This window comes from Pimephales promelas, chromosome 1, assembly GCF_988280905.1.
Source record: "Pimephales promelas chromosome 1, fPimPro1.hap1.1, whole genome shotgun sequence".
NCBI classification, from domain to species: domain Eukaryota; kingdom Metazoa; phylum Chordata; class Actinopteri; order Cypriniformes; family Leuciscidae; genus Pimephales; species Pimephales promelas.
In genome coordinates, this window is record NC_142769.1 from 21,945,975 (window position 1) to 21,958,887 (window position 12,913).

The window sequence follows — 12,913 nt, forward strand, 5'->3', positions numbered from 1 at the left end:
GAATCAGGGACTTTAATGAAAGTTGCTTTTAGCTTCTTTATAAAAGTGTTCTACTCTTAGAGAATTTCTACTTTTTGCTAAGAATTTTTTTGACACTCAAGTCAAAGCTTAAGACTATTCTTAAGAGCGTTTCTTAGAAGTTCTATACATACTGGCCCAGGTCTACAATCAAACTTTTAAAATTAGGCTTCCTCATATATTGAAGTTTTCAGGGAAAAAAAGATTGTTGAGGGGGTAAATTAAAATAAGAAACACTTTGATTTTGGTAAATTTTTAACTTATTTCAACACCTGTTGTGTCTTATTTTACATAATTTTAAGTCATCTTGAGGCCCCCTTTAAAGTTTGCAGAGCCCTCATAGTGGGCCCCTGGCCCGCTGTTTGAGAACTACTCATTTAAACCTTGAATTTATTGTTAACCTGCTGTGCTACTCCATATCTGTGTTTCCACAGGAAGTTCTGGACATTACCAGGACACTCTTGACAGATATAGGACAGCATACTGACTGTGAAGTTGAGGAGAAGAAGTCCAAGCTTGAACAACTGAAGACCGTTCTAGAAATGTACGTTAATGTAAGATGTTAACTGGGCCATGCTAACTGGCACACTTGCAGTCTTCCTTGGTGGCCTCCTTTTAAGTCTTTTGACACATGACATATTTTCCAGACACAAGCTCTGGTGTTACATAAAACAATACAGTAGTTTCCATCATATACTTAACAGATGCTTTCTTTCAGAAATAAAATAAAATAATGTTTCTAGTGTATCTAAGGAGATATATGTAACATGTCTTAAAGGAGATTCAGTTAAAGGATGTTGTAAATGAACACTATGTTCGGTGATATTTCCAACATGCAATATTTTTAGAATCTCAGTATTAAGTTTTGTCCTATGACACAATGAAATTGCAGTGTCCCCTTTCACAACCCTTGACAAGCTTCACTCATTCAGCAATAGCATAGATGCACTGGATGGATTTCTGAGCAGCTGTTCTGGCAGGTGCTTCTGGCTATGTTAATTTAGATGTCAGTCAAGAACAGGGAAGTTGAAAGTAAACTTCTTTGGGGCCTGTAGACACCCTAATTAAACTATTGTCCCTGTTCTGTTCTATTCTTTTTTCAGGTATGGCCATTTCTCTGGAATCAATAGGAAAGTGCAGCTAACCTACCTTCCTCATGGACAACCCAAAACATCCAGTGAGGAGGAAGGTATGAGGAGTGTTGATCAAGAAACTCAGTCGTGTTTGGCTTTAATCATGCCATGCATTATGGTGCTGCTGTTTGTGTTGTGTGCAGATACCCGTAAGGAGGGTGCCTCTATACTCCTGGTGCTAAAGTGGGGAGGAGAGCTGACTCCAGCAGGCAGAGTTCAGGCTGAAGAACTCGGCAGGGCTTTCCGCTGCATGTATCCTGGAGGTCAAGGTGAAAAAAAAAAAACCCTCCTGTTTGTCTGTCACTAAGGGGCCCTATTTTAACAATCTAAGCCAGGGGTCGGCAATCTATGGCAGGCATGCCAACACAGAGGGTTAATCACTGGCACTTGAGCAAAAGTGAGAGAGATGTATAGCCCGGCTAGAATGAAACGTGGTCTGGAAACCACATTTAAATTTTGGGCGCACAAATGGGCATAAATGCATTTGCTATTTGGACAACGTGGCACAGGATGTGAAAATGATAACGGCGTCGGGCTGAAACTTGCAATTGACACTTGTGTCGCACCTGGTGCTGTGTTAGTGTGTTTGATTAGGGTTGGAGCAAAACTGTTGACCGAGGACCAGATGAAAGTCCACAAATCTCATGCTTTCAGCACCTTATTACACCTTTCTAATCCAACATTACACCTAAATCTGATTAACATTCATATTAATGATGGTGACACAATATCCGATGACATTTTAATAATGTTTATTATTTAGTCATCTACAAACATTATATAATGCTTAATAAATCACTACTTGGTGCATTTTCAAATATGAATATTCATCATAGTTAAATTACTGACTTACAGTTGAGTAATGAGTCATGACTAATTAAATGGGGGTTGACTGCTTTTTTTCTTAGCATGATTGTTTATGGGGTGCAATATAACATATATTCGTGGTTTTTCTTTTTTAAAAAGTCTTATTTTTCATAAAATTCACCTTTATTGTCAGCCGCGCTCTCCTCTGTCCCCTGAACGAGCGGTTGACTTCCTGAGTCTATGAAACCACCCCCTTAGAAACAGGCTATGGGCTCAGATTGGTTAGTTTGGGCTGGTGTGTGTGATTGGCTAAACTGTCGCTAACGTTGTCCGGATACTTCGCGCCCATTACCTTTACGGGGGAAATGTGCCTGCGCTCAGATGTAAATATGCGTCGAACTGCAGTATCGGTTTGAGGCAGAATCAGACCAAGAAAGCGGCGATGAAAGAGTCAAGCAGAACCTCACCACACACGGCTCTTACTAAACGTTTCTGAATGATAATTTGCCACATTTTTTAACTTTATACACATTTGTTTTACACAATAGCATCTGACTGGCAACAATAGCAAATGATTGGCTGCTAATGTTAAACACAAACAGCGTTGACATTAGTTTACGGTCTTAATCAAATCGAAAATAACGTCATAAAGCATATATACATGAAAAATATGTTTAAAACATTAGTACTTAAAAATAAAACACAAGGCTACGTCTGGAATTATACATGGAAATACATTTAAAATGTTGAAGTCTTAGCCTACTTACAGGTTGTGGCCCAACAACTGCTGCCTCTGGTTTTAAATTCGGAACTGCTTCATGTTTTAGTAACAGTTTCTTGTTAAATCCGGTGTTGAATTCGTGGAGATTCTGGAAGCCGTCTTCCGTAAAATGCGCAGCACAGAGAGACAGATTACGGTCGTCATTTTCAGGAACATAATCAAACAAATTGTATCCAATGTTGACGAAGTACAGCGTCCGTGGGAAGCTCGAACACAGAAGACCTCACAGCTGGGTGAACATAACACACTCCACGAACCGCAGAAATATGGCCATGCCCTTTTTTTGCATTTTCCGGAGGGAGGTGTTGATGCAAATGTATGGGTTAGTGACGTCTAAAATCCAGCTGTAGTCCCAATCGAGACGTTTTTGTAGGCAATTATACTTCCTGATTTTTAAAAGACGATATCTCTGCTTACACTGAACTTTCAGCGCTGCAACTTTGCAGATACTGTTCATGCACCAACAGCAACATTACACACTATTTGAAATGAAAAAAGTGAAATCGCAATCAACCCTCCCCCCCCCCTTTAAACAAAAACTGAATGCACATAGAGTGCTGCAAAGTCCTAAAACCCGGAAATTAGCATTTATGAACTTTATGAACTTTCATTGAGCAAAAATGAATGGAAAAAAGGCGTTTGGTGACGTTGATGTCATGCAACTGTGGTGTAGTTCTTTATAGCTTAACTTTATCTACTGCAGATTGTATTTATGCTTCAATATTCATGAACGTGTTCATTGTGAAGATTATCTTGATTAACAAAATGTGCAAGAATTATAAACTTGTCACAGAGCTTATTTTGCAATAATCCAAAAGCTAATGGATTTTGAGGAAACCAGAGTGATGCAAAATTCTGGGTTGTCTTGGAAAAATACACCATCCCTGCAGCAATCTATTAACCAAATATCTGTGAAGCATTTATTATAAGGTCCTTGAAAGTTAATAAAATGTAAGGTATTATTAAGTGTAACCCAATTTTGGGATAAAACCCAGCACCTATTCAGCAGTCTTCGTTTTATATGCTTCCCATTTTCTTGTTTATTCCTAGCTATAATTTCTGCTTTTTTTTCTGTGCAGCAGTATTTTTTTAATGTCATTCACACCATAGAAGTGTCACAAAACCATATCGTTCATATGAATATTGTGCGCTGTAAGTCTTCTGATACTTTGCTCTGAGGAACAGTTTAATCATTGTTCATTGAGAGAGCGTACGAATATGCGCTGCACGCAACTCTGCAGTCAATTACAACTTTTCCCATCTTAAATTGTTAACACGGAAATCAATATGTGGCGGTCAGCGCTGATAATGTGGTGGGCTGCCACTAATAAATGTATGGGAAACACTGTACCGGTTATCACTCAGTAAACATAGCTAGGCTATTTTAATACCGCCGTCTCTCTCATAGGAAACCTTGACATTTTTATTTTTAAAAATTGCGTTTGCTCCCTAGGTCAGGTTGCACCCCACAGCTCAACAACCTGCTCATCACCTTAGCTTTCACTGCATTTGTAGTCAATGCCATATTATCCAGTAAACACTAATAAACGAACAGAACGGAAGTTAACTTTGGGCCAGCTCGACACAATGGCAACGCGTCTGATGAAAGCGTCTATAATAGTAGTGTTTAACCCTGTTCTTAGAGACCCACTATACTGCAGAATTTCATTTCAGCCTGCTCCAACACCCACGCCTCTAATTGTCAGTTAAGACCTTGATTATGGTTGGAGCTAAACCCCGGAAAGACAGTGGGTTTTCAGGAACAGGGTTGATTACAATTGTTCTATATGGCTATTTAGTCTCACCAAGTTTTTATATGTAAATGTTATGTTCTTGACTACTTATAGGGGATTATGCTGGCTTTCCAGGCTGTGGTCTGCTCAGGTTGCACAGCACCTACCGACATGACCTCAAGATCTATGCCTCGGACGAGGGCAGGGTGCAAATGACTGCTGCTGCCTTTGCAAAGGTCATCAACCACAACAAACACAGGTCTTCTAAGGTTTAAAGATATAAAGTTAACAGAGGATGTTAAGCTGGTGTTGGTTGTCTGCCTCGCAGGGTCTCTTGGCACTGGAAGGGGAACTGACACCCATCCTGGTCCAGATGGTAAAGAGTGCAAATATGAATGGGCTGCTGGATAACGATATTGACTCCCTCAGCGGCTGTCAGCAGAGGGTTAAGGCCAGACTTCATGAGATCATGCAGAAAGATCAAATCTTCACAGAAGGAGACTTTGACAGGGTAAATCAGAGCGCCAGACATCTTTTAAAATATGGGGTGTATTTTAGTCCCTCCACTGACTTGAAATGAAAAGCACATCTGTGTCCACTTCATCTTTTTTGTTTCTCCAGCTGGCTCCGACATGCAGCAGCTCTCTGGTGAACTCTATGAAGGCTGTGGAGAATCCAGTGAGTATGTGTGATCAGGTCTACACCCTTGTCCAGAGCCTCACCTCACAGATCCGCAAAAGACTTGAAGACCCCAAATCAGCAGGTGATTGCTCTGTGCTCACTTAAAAAAAGACTTTAAAAGGCTATACAGATAAACTTGATACAACCTGAGTAAATGCCTCTCTCAGATTTACAGCTGTACCACAGCGAGACACTGGAGATGATGCTGCAGCGCTGGTCTAAGTTGGAAAGAGACTTCCGCATGAAGAGCGGCCGCTATGACATCAGCAAGATTCCTGACATTTATGACTGTGTTAAGTATGACGTCCTGCACAACAGCTCCCTGGGCCTGGAGGACACAGGGGAACTCTTCAAGCTCTCTCGAGCTCTTGCCGACATTGTCATACCTCAGGTGTGTGAGGAAATGCTGAAACGTGATCCTGTATGTTTTACCCTAAGATAAAGTTTATTTTTCTTCAGTTGCTTATGTGAATTGGGCTTGGCAGAATACAAGTATTTCATTAGAAATTCCCCCCAGCATTTTTTTCTTTTAAGTTTTAGTTTAAATAGGTCCTTATAGGTTTTATTTAGCTTTAGTTTTAGTTATTTTAGTACTTTAACTTAAACTAAATGTAAATAAGAAATGTTAAGTTAGTTCTGAAGGTAAAAGTGGGTGCAACCCCTGAAATACATTTAATATATATATATATATATATATATATATATATATATATATATATTATTGTATTTCAGTTTTAATATAGATTTTTTAATTTTATTTTAAGAATTTAAAATGTTTTTATTTTTGCTATTTTCGCGACTTACTAGAAAACAGTGATACTCTTGGGTACTGTAATCTAGTCTTCTAGGTAATAAAAGATTGTTTATTTTTAGTTATAATGTGGTCTCTCTGAATACTCAAATTTGATTTGCTGGAAGGTGTGGAAAAAACTTTTAATGCACAGGTATTTCCAAGTCAGTTTAATCTCTATTCTACAATAATGCACTGTTTTCATTGAAGAGCACACACACAAACGTCACTCGTACACATTCAAGAGTACAGAAACTTATCAACACTGCCCTGTAACTTTTAGAAATAAAATGGCTTTGCTACTAAATTTCTACATTATATTTCTCAGCAAAGAGGGGGTTACATCGCTATTCTGAAGTAATTAAACTCACAGCTTCGTTGTTAATAGAGAGAGACACTGAACAGACGCAGGTACAAATCTCTCTCTTTCTCTCTCTCTCACTCTCGATAATTCAAATAAATGCTATAATTAATTAATTCAAAATCAAATAAATGTAATCTTACGCACTACTTTATCTCTGTGTCTGATTCAAAGTGGCTGAATGCTAGATCTTATGAAACGTAACTGCCGAAAATAATCATCAATTTTATTCTTTCGGTCAAATATTGTGCTGTAATCATCAATAACAGCTTTAAATTGTCTGACAATGCTGACAAATAACCCGCTTATACCTTATAAGCGGGATAATCCATGGCTAGCTCTGCATTAAACGATTTTAAACGATAGGCGTTTCTTTGCCTCCATGTCATCCATTAAAATTGTTTAATGCACAGCAAGCTGTTTTTTGTTGTTGTGTTTTTTTCCCAAAATTCCTCTACCCAGTATTCCACACAAAGCCAGGATCTGCTCTTGTACATCTGATTGTAAACTACTTTTTTTTAATTTATTTTTTTAGGAGTATGGCATTAATAACGTGGAAAAGCTGGAAATTGCATATGCCTACTGTCTGCCTTTAGTAAAGAAAATTCTACTGGACCTTCAGAGAACACATGAGGACGAGTCTGTAAACAAGCTGCATCCTCTGTGAGTGCCCTGTTTTTTACTCTCATCTCTCATCTTTCTTTTATTTGGTCTCTCCTATTGACCATATGAGATTTGTCCATATCTTTGAATCCCAGATACTCACGTGGAGTGCTGTCACCAGGCAGGCATGTCCGTACTCGGCTGTATTTCACGAGTGAGAGTCACGTCCACTCCCTGCTTAGCATCTTCCGTTATGGCGGCCTATTGGATGTAAGTATTACGTATAGCACATTATAAAGAGAAATGACGAGGAAAATAGAGAATCGAAGTGGTGCACACGTAAGCTGTCCTGTCTACTGTCCTTCATGACTATGCCTAACACGTGTAAAAAGTGCACAGGTAACACTTTACAATAAGGTTCATTAGTTAACATTAGTTAACTACCTTAGTTAACATTAACTAATAATGAACAATACTTCTTCAGAATTTATTAATGTTAGTTCATCTTAATTTCAACATTTACTAAGACGTTATACAATCAAAGTCAGACCGTTCTGTTTTTGCTTTAAAACTTGATAATTAGATTGTATCTAATCAAAATAAAAAACAAATGTTCATGCTACATGCGTGTAGCATCTTTCTTTGTATCATGATAAAAATGCGGTGATTGCCTCTAATTTTAATTGGCTACAAATATTTTAATGGCAAGACCTGGACGATGACACCACTGTTTTTAATAGAACTGCTTTATAGCTGAGTTCAACTCGTTTCATATTTGATAATCTTTACAGTTAATGAACAGAACTGAATTAACACTGAACTCAGCTGAACAATGACACTGTTTTCTTTTTAGAGCTGCTTTACGGCCGAATTTAACTCTGTTTGCATAATTTTATCATTATTTTCCTGTTTATCCCTGTTAGGGTACTTTGAAACAATCTGTATTTTAAAATGCGCTATATAAATAAAGGTGAATTTATCATAAATGATTGTTGGTACATTTAGCAGGAGACTTTAACCATGTATCAAAGACAATAGAAGTAATTATGAAATTACCTGTAAAGATTTTTTTGAAGTCCTAAAGTTCTTAGTGTGCCAAAAAATGCATTTAAAGCTAAATTTAAACTAGTATCCATTTTCACTTAATTGCAGTCAACAACTTAAGCATCTGAAAACATTACATTCAGTTTGCACTTAAATCTATTTTAAAGTATATTATTTTCGCAGTTAAGTAAAACAAAAATTAAGTATGCTACTTATTTCACAAGGGTAAAATTGTACAAAAGCTACAGCAAAAGTACAAATGCAGAACGATAAGAGAGAACAGCAACACTTTTTTGAGAACCTTTGATTGTGGTTTCAGTTAACTGTTAAAGCATACATTTGCTGTTTCAGGAGGAGAAGGACCAGCAGTGGAAGAGAGCCATGGATTATCTAAGTGCAGTGCCTGAGCTCAACTACATGACCCAGATCGTCATTATGCTCTACGAAGACAACAACAAGGTACATCCTGCTCTCACTGTCTGTTCTACTCAACTGAGGTACAGAATAAACATAAGTGAACTGTCATAACTGAGCTGTCCAATGTTTTGTTTGAGTGGGGGCTGTGTAGTCTCAAAAGAGTTCTTCAAAGAAATGTGACAGTTGTGATGTGGTTAACTCAGGACCCATCCTCTGAAGAGCGCTTCCATGTGGAACTGCATTTCAGCCCTGGGGTCAAAGTATCTGAGGAGGAGAGCGCTCCAATGGGATTTGGGTTCCGTCCAGCCTCTGCTGAAGTATACGGACTTTCATTTGTTACATTTTTTTTTCATTATGCATTGGATTAGGTTGTTGTTTCTTTTTTGAATTTTCCATATCTGTGTTTGTGTGTGTTGACATAGAATGACCAAAAGCAAACAGACCCTGGTAGTTTGGAAAATCTTGCCCGAGATGAGCACGACCGTGCCTTGCCCCTTTCGGAGGCCATCAGCACCCAGAGGAAATCCCCTCTGATCCGGAATCGCAAGACTGGCTCCATGGAGGTATCACTGCCGCCATCACACTCAACCACCTACTATGCCAATCATTGTACAGTGTGCTTTGTAAAATACTTCTATGTCGTCAAATTGACTGAATCAGGCTGGGTTTTATGTACCATAATTCAACAGTTCTATTTGTGTCTGTGTGCACAGGTCCTATCGGAAAGTTCATCCTCTAAAGGGGGCAGCTATCGCCTCTTCCCCTCCTGCTCACGTCAGTCTCCAGAGATGAAGCAGAGCGGATTAGGTTGGTATCATGTGTCTGTCCCTCAAACAACTGCTGTTTCTCTCTTCTTCCTGACAGGAACACACCCTCTCAATCCAAGGCAACACTATTATATTGCATGTTATTTCCGGTGTAAAAGCCATTTGCTGACCACTTGCATAGACGTTACATAGGAAATTGGTGGATCCAGACAGAGACAGAGTTTGTTGCATGATGTTGGGATGATGCTGTTCATTTTTAGACATTTTTCAGCAATTATTCTGTATTTTGCTTTAGCCTATTTAAAAATTAGTGCTTTATTTAGTGCTGTAATCTGTGATGACTGTTTAGTTGGCTTTTTCTACACCTATGAAAGAAGGTGCCTTGAATTTGCTGCAATTCTAAAAGTGTAAAATTTTGCATGGTAAAAACATATTTTTGCATGTCTGACATATTTCATACCTAACTATTTGTAGACACAAGGTTAATTTGTGTAATCTACTATTAATGACACGTGAACGCTAATGTTCACTAATATCATACTTGTCTGCTAATTTGCTAAGGGTTTTTTTGTGTTCATAATTGCTCCTAATAGATGTAATGTATATATTTCCATGAAAATTTCCCTGACCAGAACATTGCTTCTGTCTTTTGTTCATTTAGATTTCGCTCTACTAGCCTGTCATTGATGTTCGCCAAACCGTAATGGTTTTGGCATGCGTCATATATTATGATTTTATAGTCCTCTCGCTCCCTCTGCAGTAACTGCTGTGTTTTGATTAATAAGTGCATGTGGTTGGTGTGCACACTAATTCCATGGTCTAACCCCCTCTGCAGGCTCTCAGTGCGCTGGTCTCTTCAGCACCACCGTCCTGGGGGGCTCCTCTAGTGCCCCTAACCTTCAGGACTACGCACGCACACACCGCAAAAAATTCTCCTCAGGCAGTTTGACCTATAAAGACGGTATGTGCTCAGTCCACCTTCTCTCACAGAGATAATAAAAGAGTTTACAATGCAGGAACTCTAGGTAAAGGGCACTTCCTGTAAAGTTTAGGATTGAGAACTCTTTGTTACATCAGGTCCTGATGGTGTTTCACGCACCTCGCTGTCATTCAGATCTGGTTCATGTTCATGGTCTTGAATGTGTGGAGTCTGCTGTGTCATTTAATGTCGTTCTGAAATTGTCTTTGTTTCTTGTCATATATCATATTTTGTGAGCAGTGTTTTATTTTTGACCTCGTTTAAATGGAAGCCCATATTTTTATGTACCGCTGCAGGAATCCAAAAAAGTTTGAAGCAAAAACATGGTAAGAATGTAGATTTAGTAAACGGCAAACCCATTAAATTGGTGTTGAAATTATTAGTAAATTTGATAAATGATTCAGTGCTCTTTGGAGTGCTCTTACACACCGCTTCTTTCCAGAATGTTCAGTTTTTTTACTCTCCTGGTGAAACACTTTGTCCACAAGGTGTCAGTGTCACACTGTTTGGCGTTCCCCCCCGTTTCAGTTCCCATTTCCTGTCCTGTTTTCTTTACTGCCGTTTTGCAGTTCTAACTTTATTCTCTCATTGTTACTATCGTATACATGAGCCTTTTCATTTATCCTAACCTCTGGCTGGTCTCTAGGACTGGCTGGTCATTCCCCAGTTTCTTTGTCTTCACTGTTGTGTGTGGTTGTGTCCTGTGAAGGCATTGCTGTTACGCTACACGCTCGTAAATTACATAGGTGAGGGGTTGATCTGACCGTCTCAAGCTTTTCATGCTTCTGTCCACCATTTTGTTTGTTCTGAGAGATGACATCTGATAAGATGGCATCTGTATTTACAGTAGAGAAGTGCCCATAAAGTGACAAGCCCAAAATATTACTATAGCTAAAGCGTTATAAATAGATCCACTCTGTGTGAAGACATTTAAGCAGATAATGATCTGTCGTCTTATTGTCATTTTCACTTTCTCCTTTTTTTTTTACTTAAATAGGAACAGACTCAGTGAACCTATCTGTGAGATTAACATCTTCCTCGTAATATGAAACATTCTCACTCTTTAGCTAAAACACTAAACGCTACTAAACGCTGCTCTTCCTGCTTCCTGTCCCAGTCTGTATCCTGCTCTAGTCACAGTAGAAGCCCAGCCCTACTACACTCCTCACCCTACTACTATCCTTGACAGTCTCACACCTTCAGCTCTGTAACACCATCCCCATCCTATACAGGTGTACTGTAAAAATGGTAACTAGTGACCTTTTTTATTTCCTCAGAGTTGTTGTCTATGCCGGCAGTAAAGCGATTTTCTGTGTCGTTTGCAAAGCATCCGACTAATGGTACGTCTGCTTCTCTTCAAGTATATTTCCACTTTTTCCTCCACCTCCCTTTGTTTTGCATGCCAATGGAAAGCTATTTTCTTTTCGGAAATTTATGTTGGTTTTGTTTTCTTTCACGTGATTCCTGCCATCTTTTTAAACATTCAATCAGCCTCTTACCCTTTCCACATACACACCACTTTCGCTAACCTCCTGCAGACTACTCTCACTCTCACCCAGTGACTCGATGTTAATCAGTTTATGATTGACTGTTTGTGTGGATGAGTTTAAGCACGTGTTTGTGTTTCCTGTGCTTGTCTGTGGGGCGGTGAGTGTAGTACGCTGCAAAAAAATATCATCATCTTCTTATATCAGTATTTTTGTCTTGTTTTACATTTGGGAATCAAACTTACTTACATTGCTGTTCAAACATAATGAATCAGAGAGAATATATTGAATGAAGTTATTAAAAAACGATGAGAAAAATAAAATGAGAATATATATTCTTTGAAATCAAGTTAAAATATTTTGTACAATGTTGTAAAGTAATTGAATTTGGATTGTGATCATTTCTATGAAAATAATAACAAAAATACTGAGATACTAAGGTGGTGATGTTTTTTTTTTTTCCAAGTGCACAATTATGAATATTTGTTCAAGATAATGAATCCGAGCCACTACTGGACAGTACGCCGGTGATTAAACCTTTCCCCTGTTAGCTCTCGTATCAATGAACGGTGTTTTTCACTGTTTTGACAGGTTTTAATAGCAGACAGGGATTGTTCACTGGGAAGTGGTTCACTTGATACTTCTCTCTTTTTTATTTAAATTCAATGTGGTTGTGCACTGTAATTATGTTAAATGTTGTGAGTGTTGAGTTATGAAGCAAAGGAGTATTTTACCCTGTTTTCCACTGATTCTTCATTGGAGGCAGCTTAAAATCTACAGTCCTGTCTACAGAAAAAGAGGCCATTGTATTTGGAAATGCTAAAAACGACTAGCATTTCTTTCAAATTGAAATGAGAGTAAAATAATCTACCATACTTGCAGATGAACTCCTAGCCAGTGTTATTTGTGGTTCTCAACACTTAATTTATAGACACATGTGCTGTGCATAATCTGCATGTTGATGTTATGTTGGTTTAGATGATATCAGTGTATTTCTCTCTCTGGAAAAGAATCGTCTTCCATATGTTGTGATCAAAAGGATGTCCGGAGTTGTTGTCTAGCATAAACAAACCTGAATAGAGGTGATAACAAAGGTCAAGAACAATGCAAAAGAGAACTGATGTGAATTACCGCAGTGTGTTATATTTGGACACAGTCCTGTATGTGTTCAGTACATCTCATGCAAAGCTTAAGATGGTCCCTGATCCACCTACACTATCCCATTCCCTGCCAGATCCCACACACTCTACCCACCACACATTCCCAGCCATGCAGCTCTCGAAGCCTTTCACATAGTAGCCTTTTCTCCAAA

The 12,913-nt window shown here is 38.6% G+C and overlaps 1 protein-coding gene across 7 annotated transcripts in view; it reads left to right on the top strand.

The window, feature by feature from the left end:
- Positions 1–12,913, top strand: part of ppip5k1a (diphosphoinositol pentakisphosphate kinase 1a) — a 31,487-nt gene that overhangs the window by 8,824 nt on the left and 9,750 nt on the right. For 4 of the 7 annotated variants that reach the window (XR_005618744.2, XM_039654348.2, XM_039654351.2 and 1 more), the window contains exons 13-28: positions 453–562; positions 1,122–1,207; positions 1,295–1,420; positions 4,587–4,708; positions 4,801–4,983; positions 5,094–5,235; positions 5,321–5,544; positions 6,840–6,967; positions 7,063–7,177; positions 8,303–8,410; positions 8,572–8,685; positions 8,791–8,931; positions 9,082–9,175; positions 9,971–10,096; positions 10,411–10,440; positions 11,392–11,454. Coding sequence is in view for 6 of the 7 variants with exons in the window: in XM_039654348.2 (XP_039510282.2) it covers positions 453–562; positions 1,122–1,207; positions 1,295–1,420; positions 4,587–4,708; positions 4,801–4,983; positions 5,094–5,235; positions 5,321–5,544; positions 6,840–6,967; positions 7,063–7,177; positions 8,303–8,410; positions 8,572–8,685; positions 8,791–8,931; positions 9,082–9,175; positions 9,971–10,096; positions 10,411–10,440; positions 11,392–11,454 (1,912 nt within the window). In the remaining variant the exon portion in view is untranslated. The remainder of the gene's footprint in view (positions 1–452; positions 563–1,121; positions 1,208–1,294; positions 1,421–4,586; positions 4,709–4,800; positions 4,984–5,093; positions 5,236–5,320; positions 5,545–6,839; positions 6,968–7,062; positions 7,178–8,302; positions 8,411–8,571; positions 8,686–8,790; positions 8,932–9,081; positions 9,176–9,970; positions 10,097–10,410; positions 10,441–11,391; positions 11,455–12,913) is intronic. The other 3 variants (XM_039654349.2, XM_039654352.2, XM_039654353.2) reach the window with 2 other exon arrangements.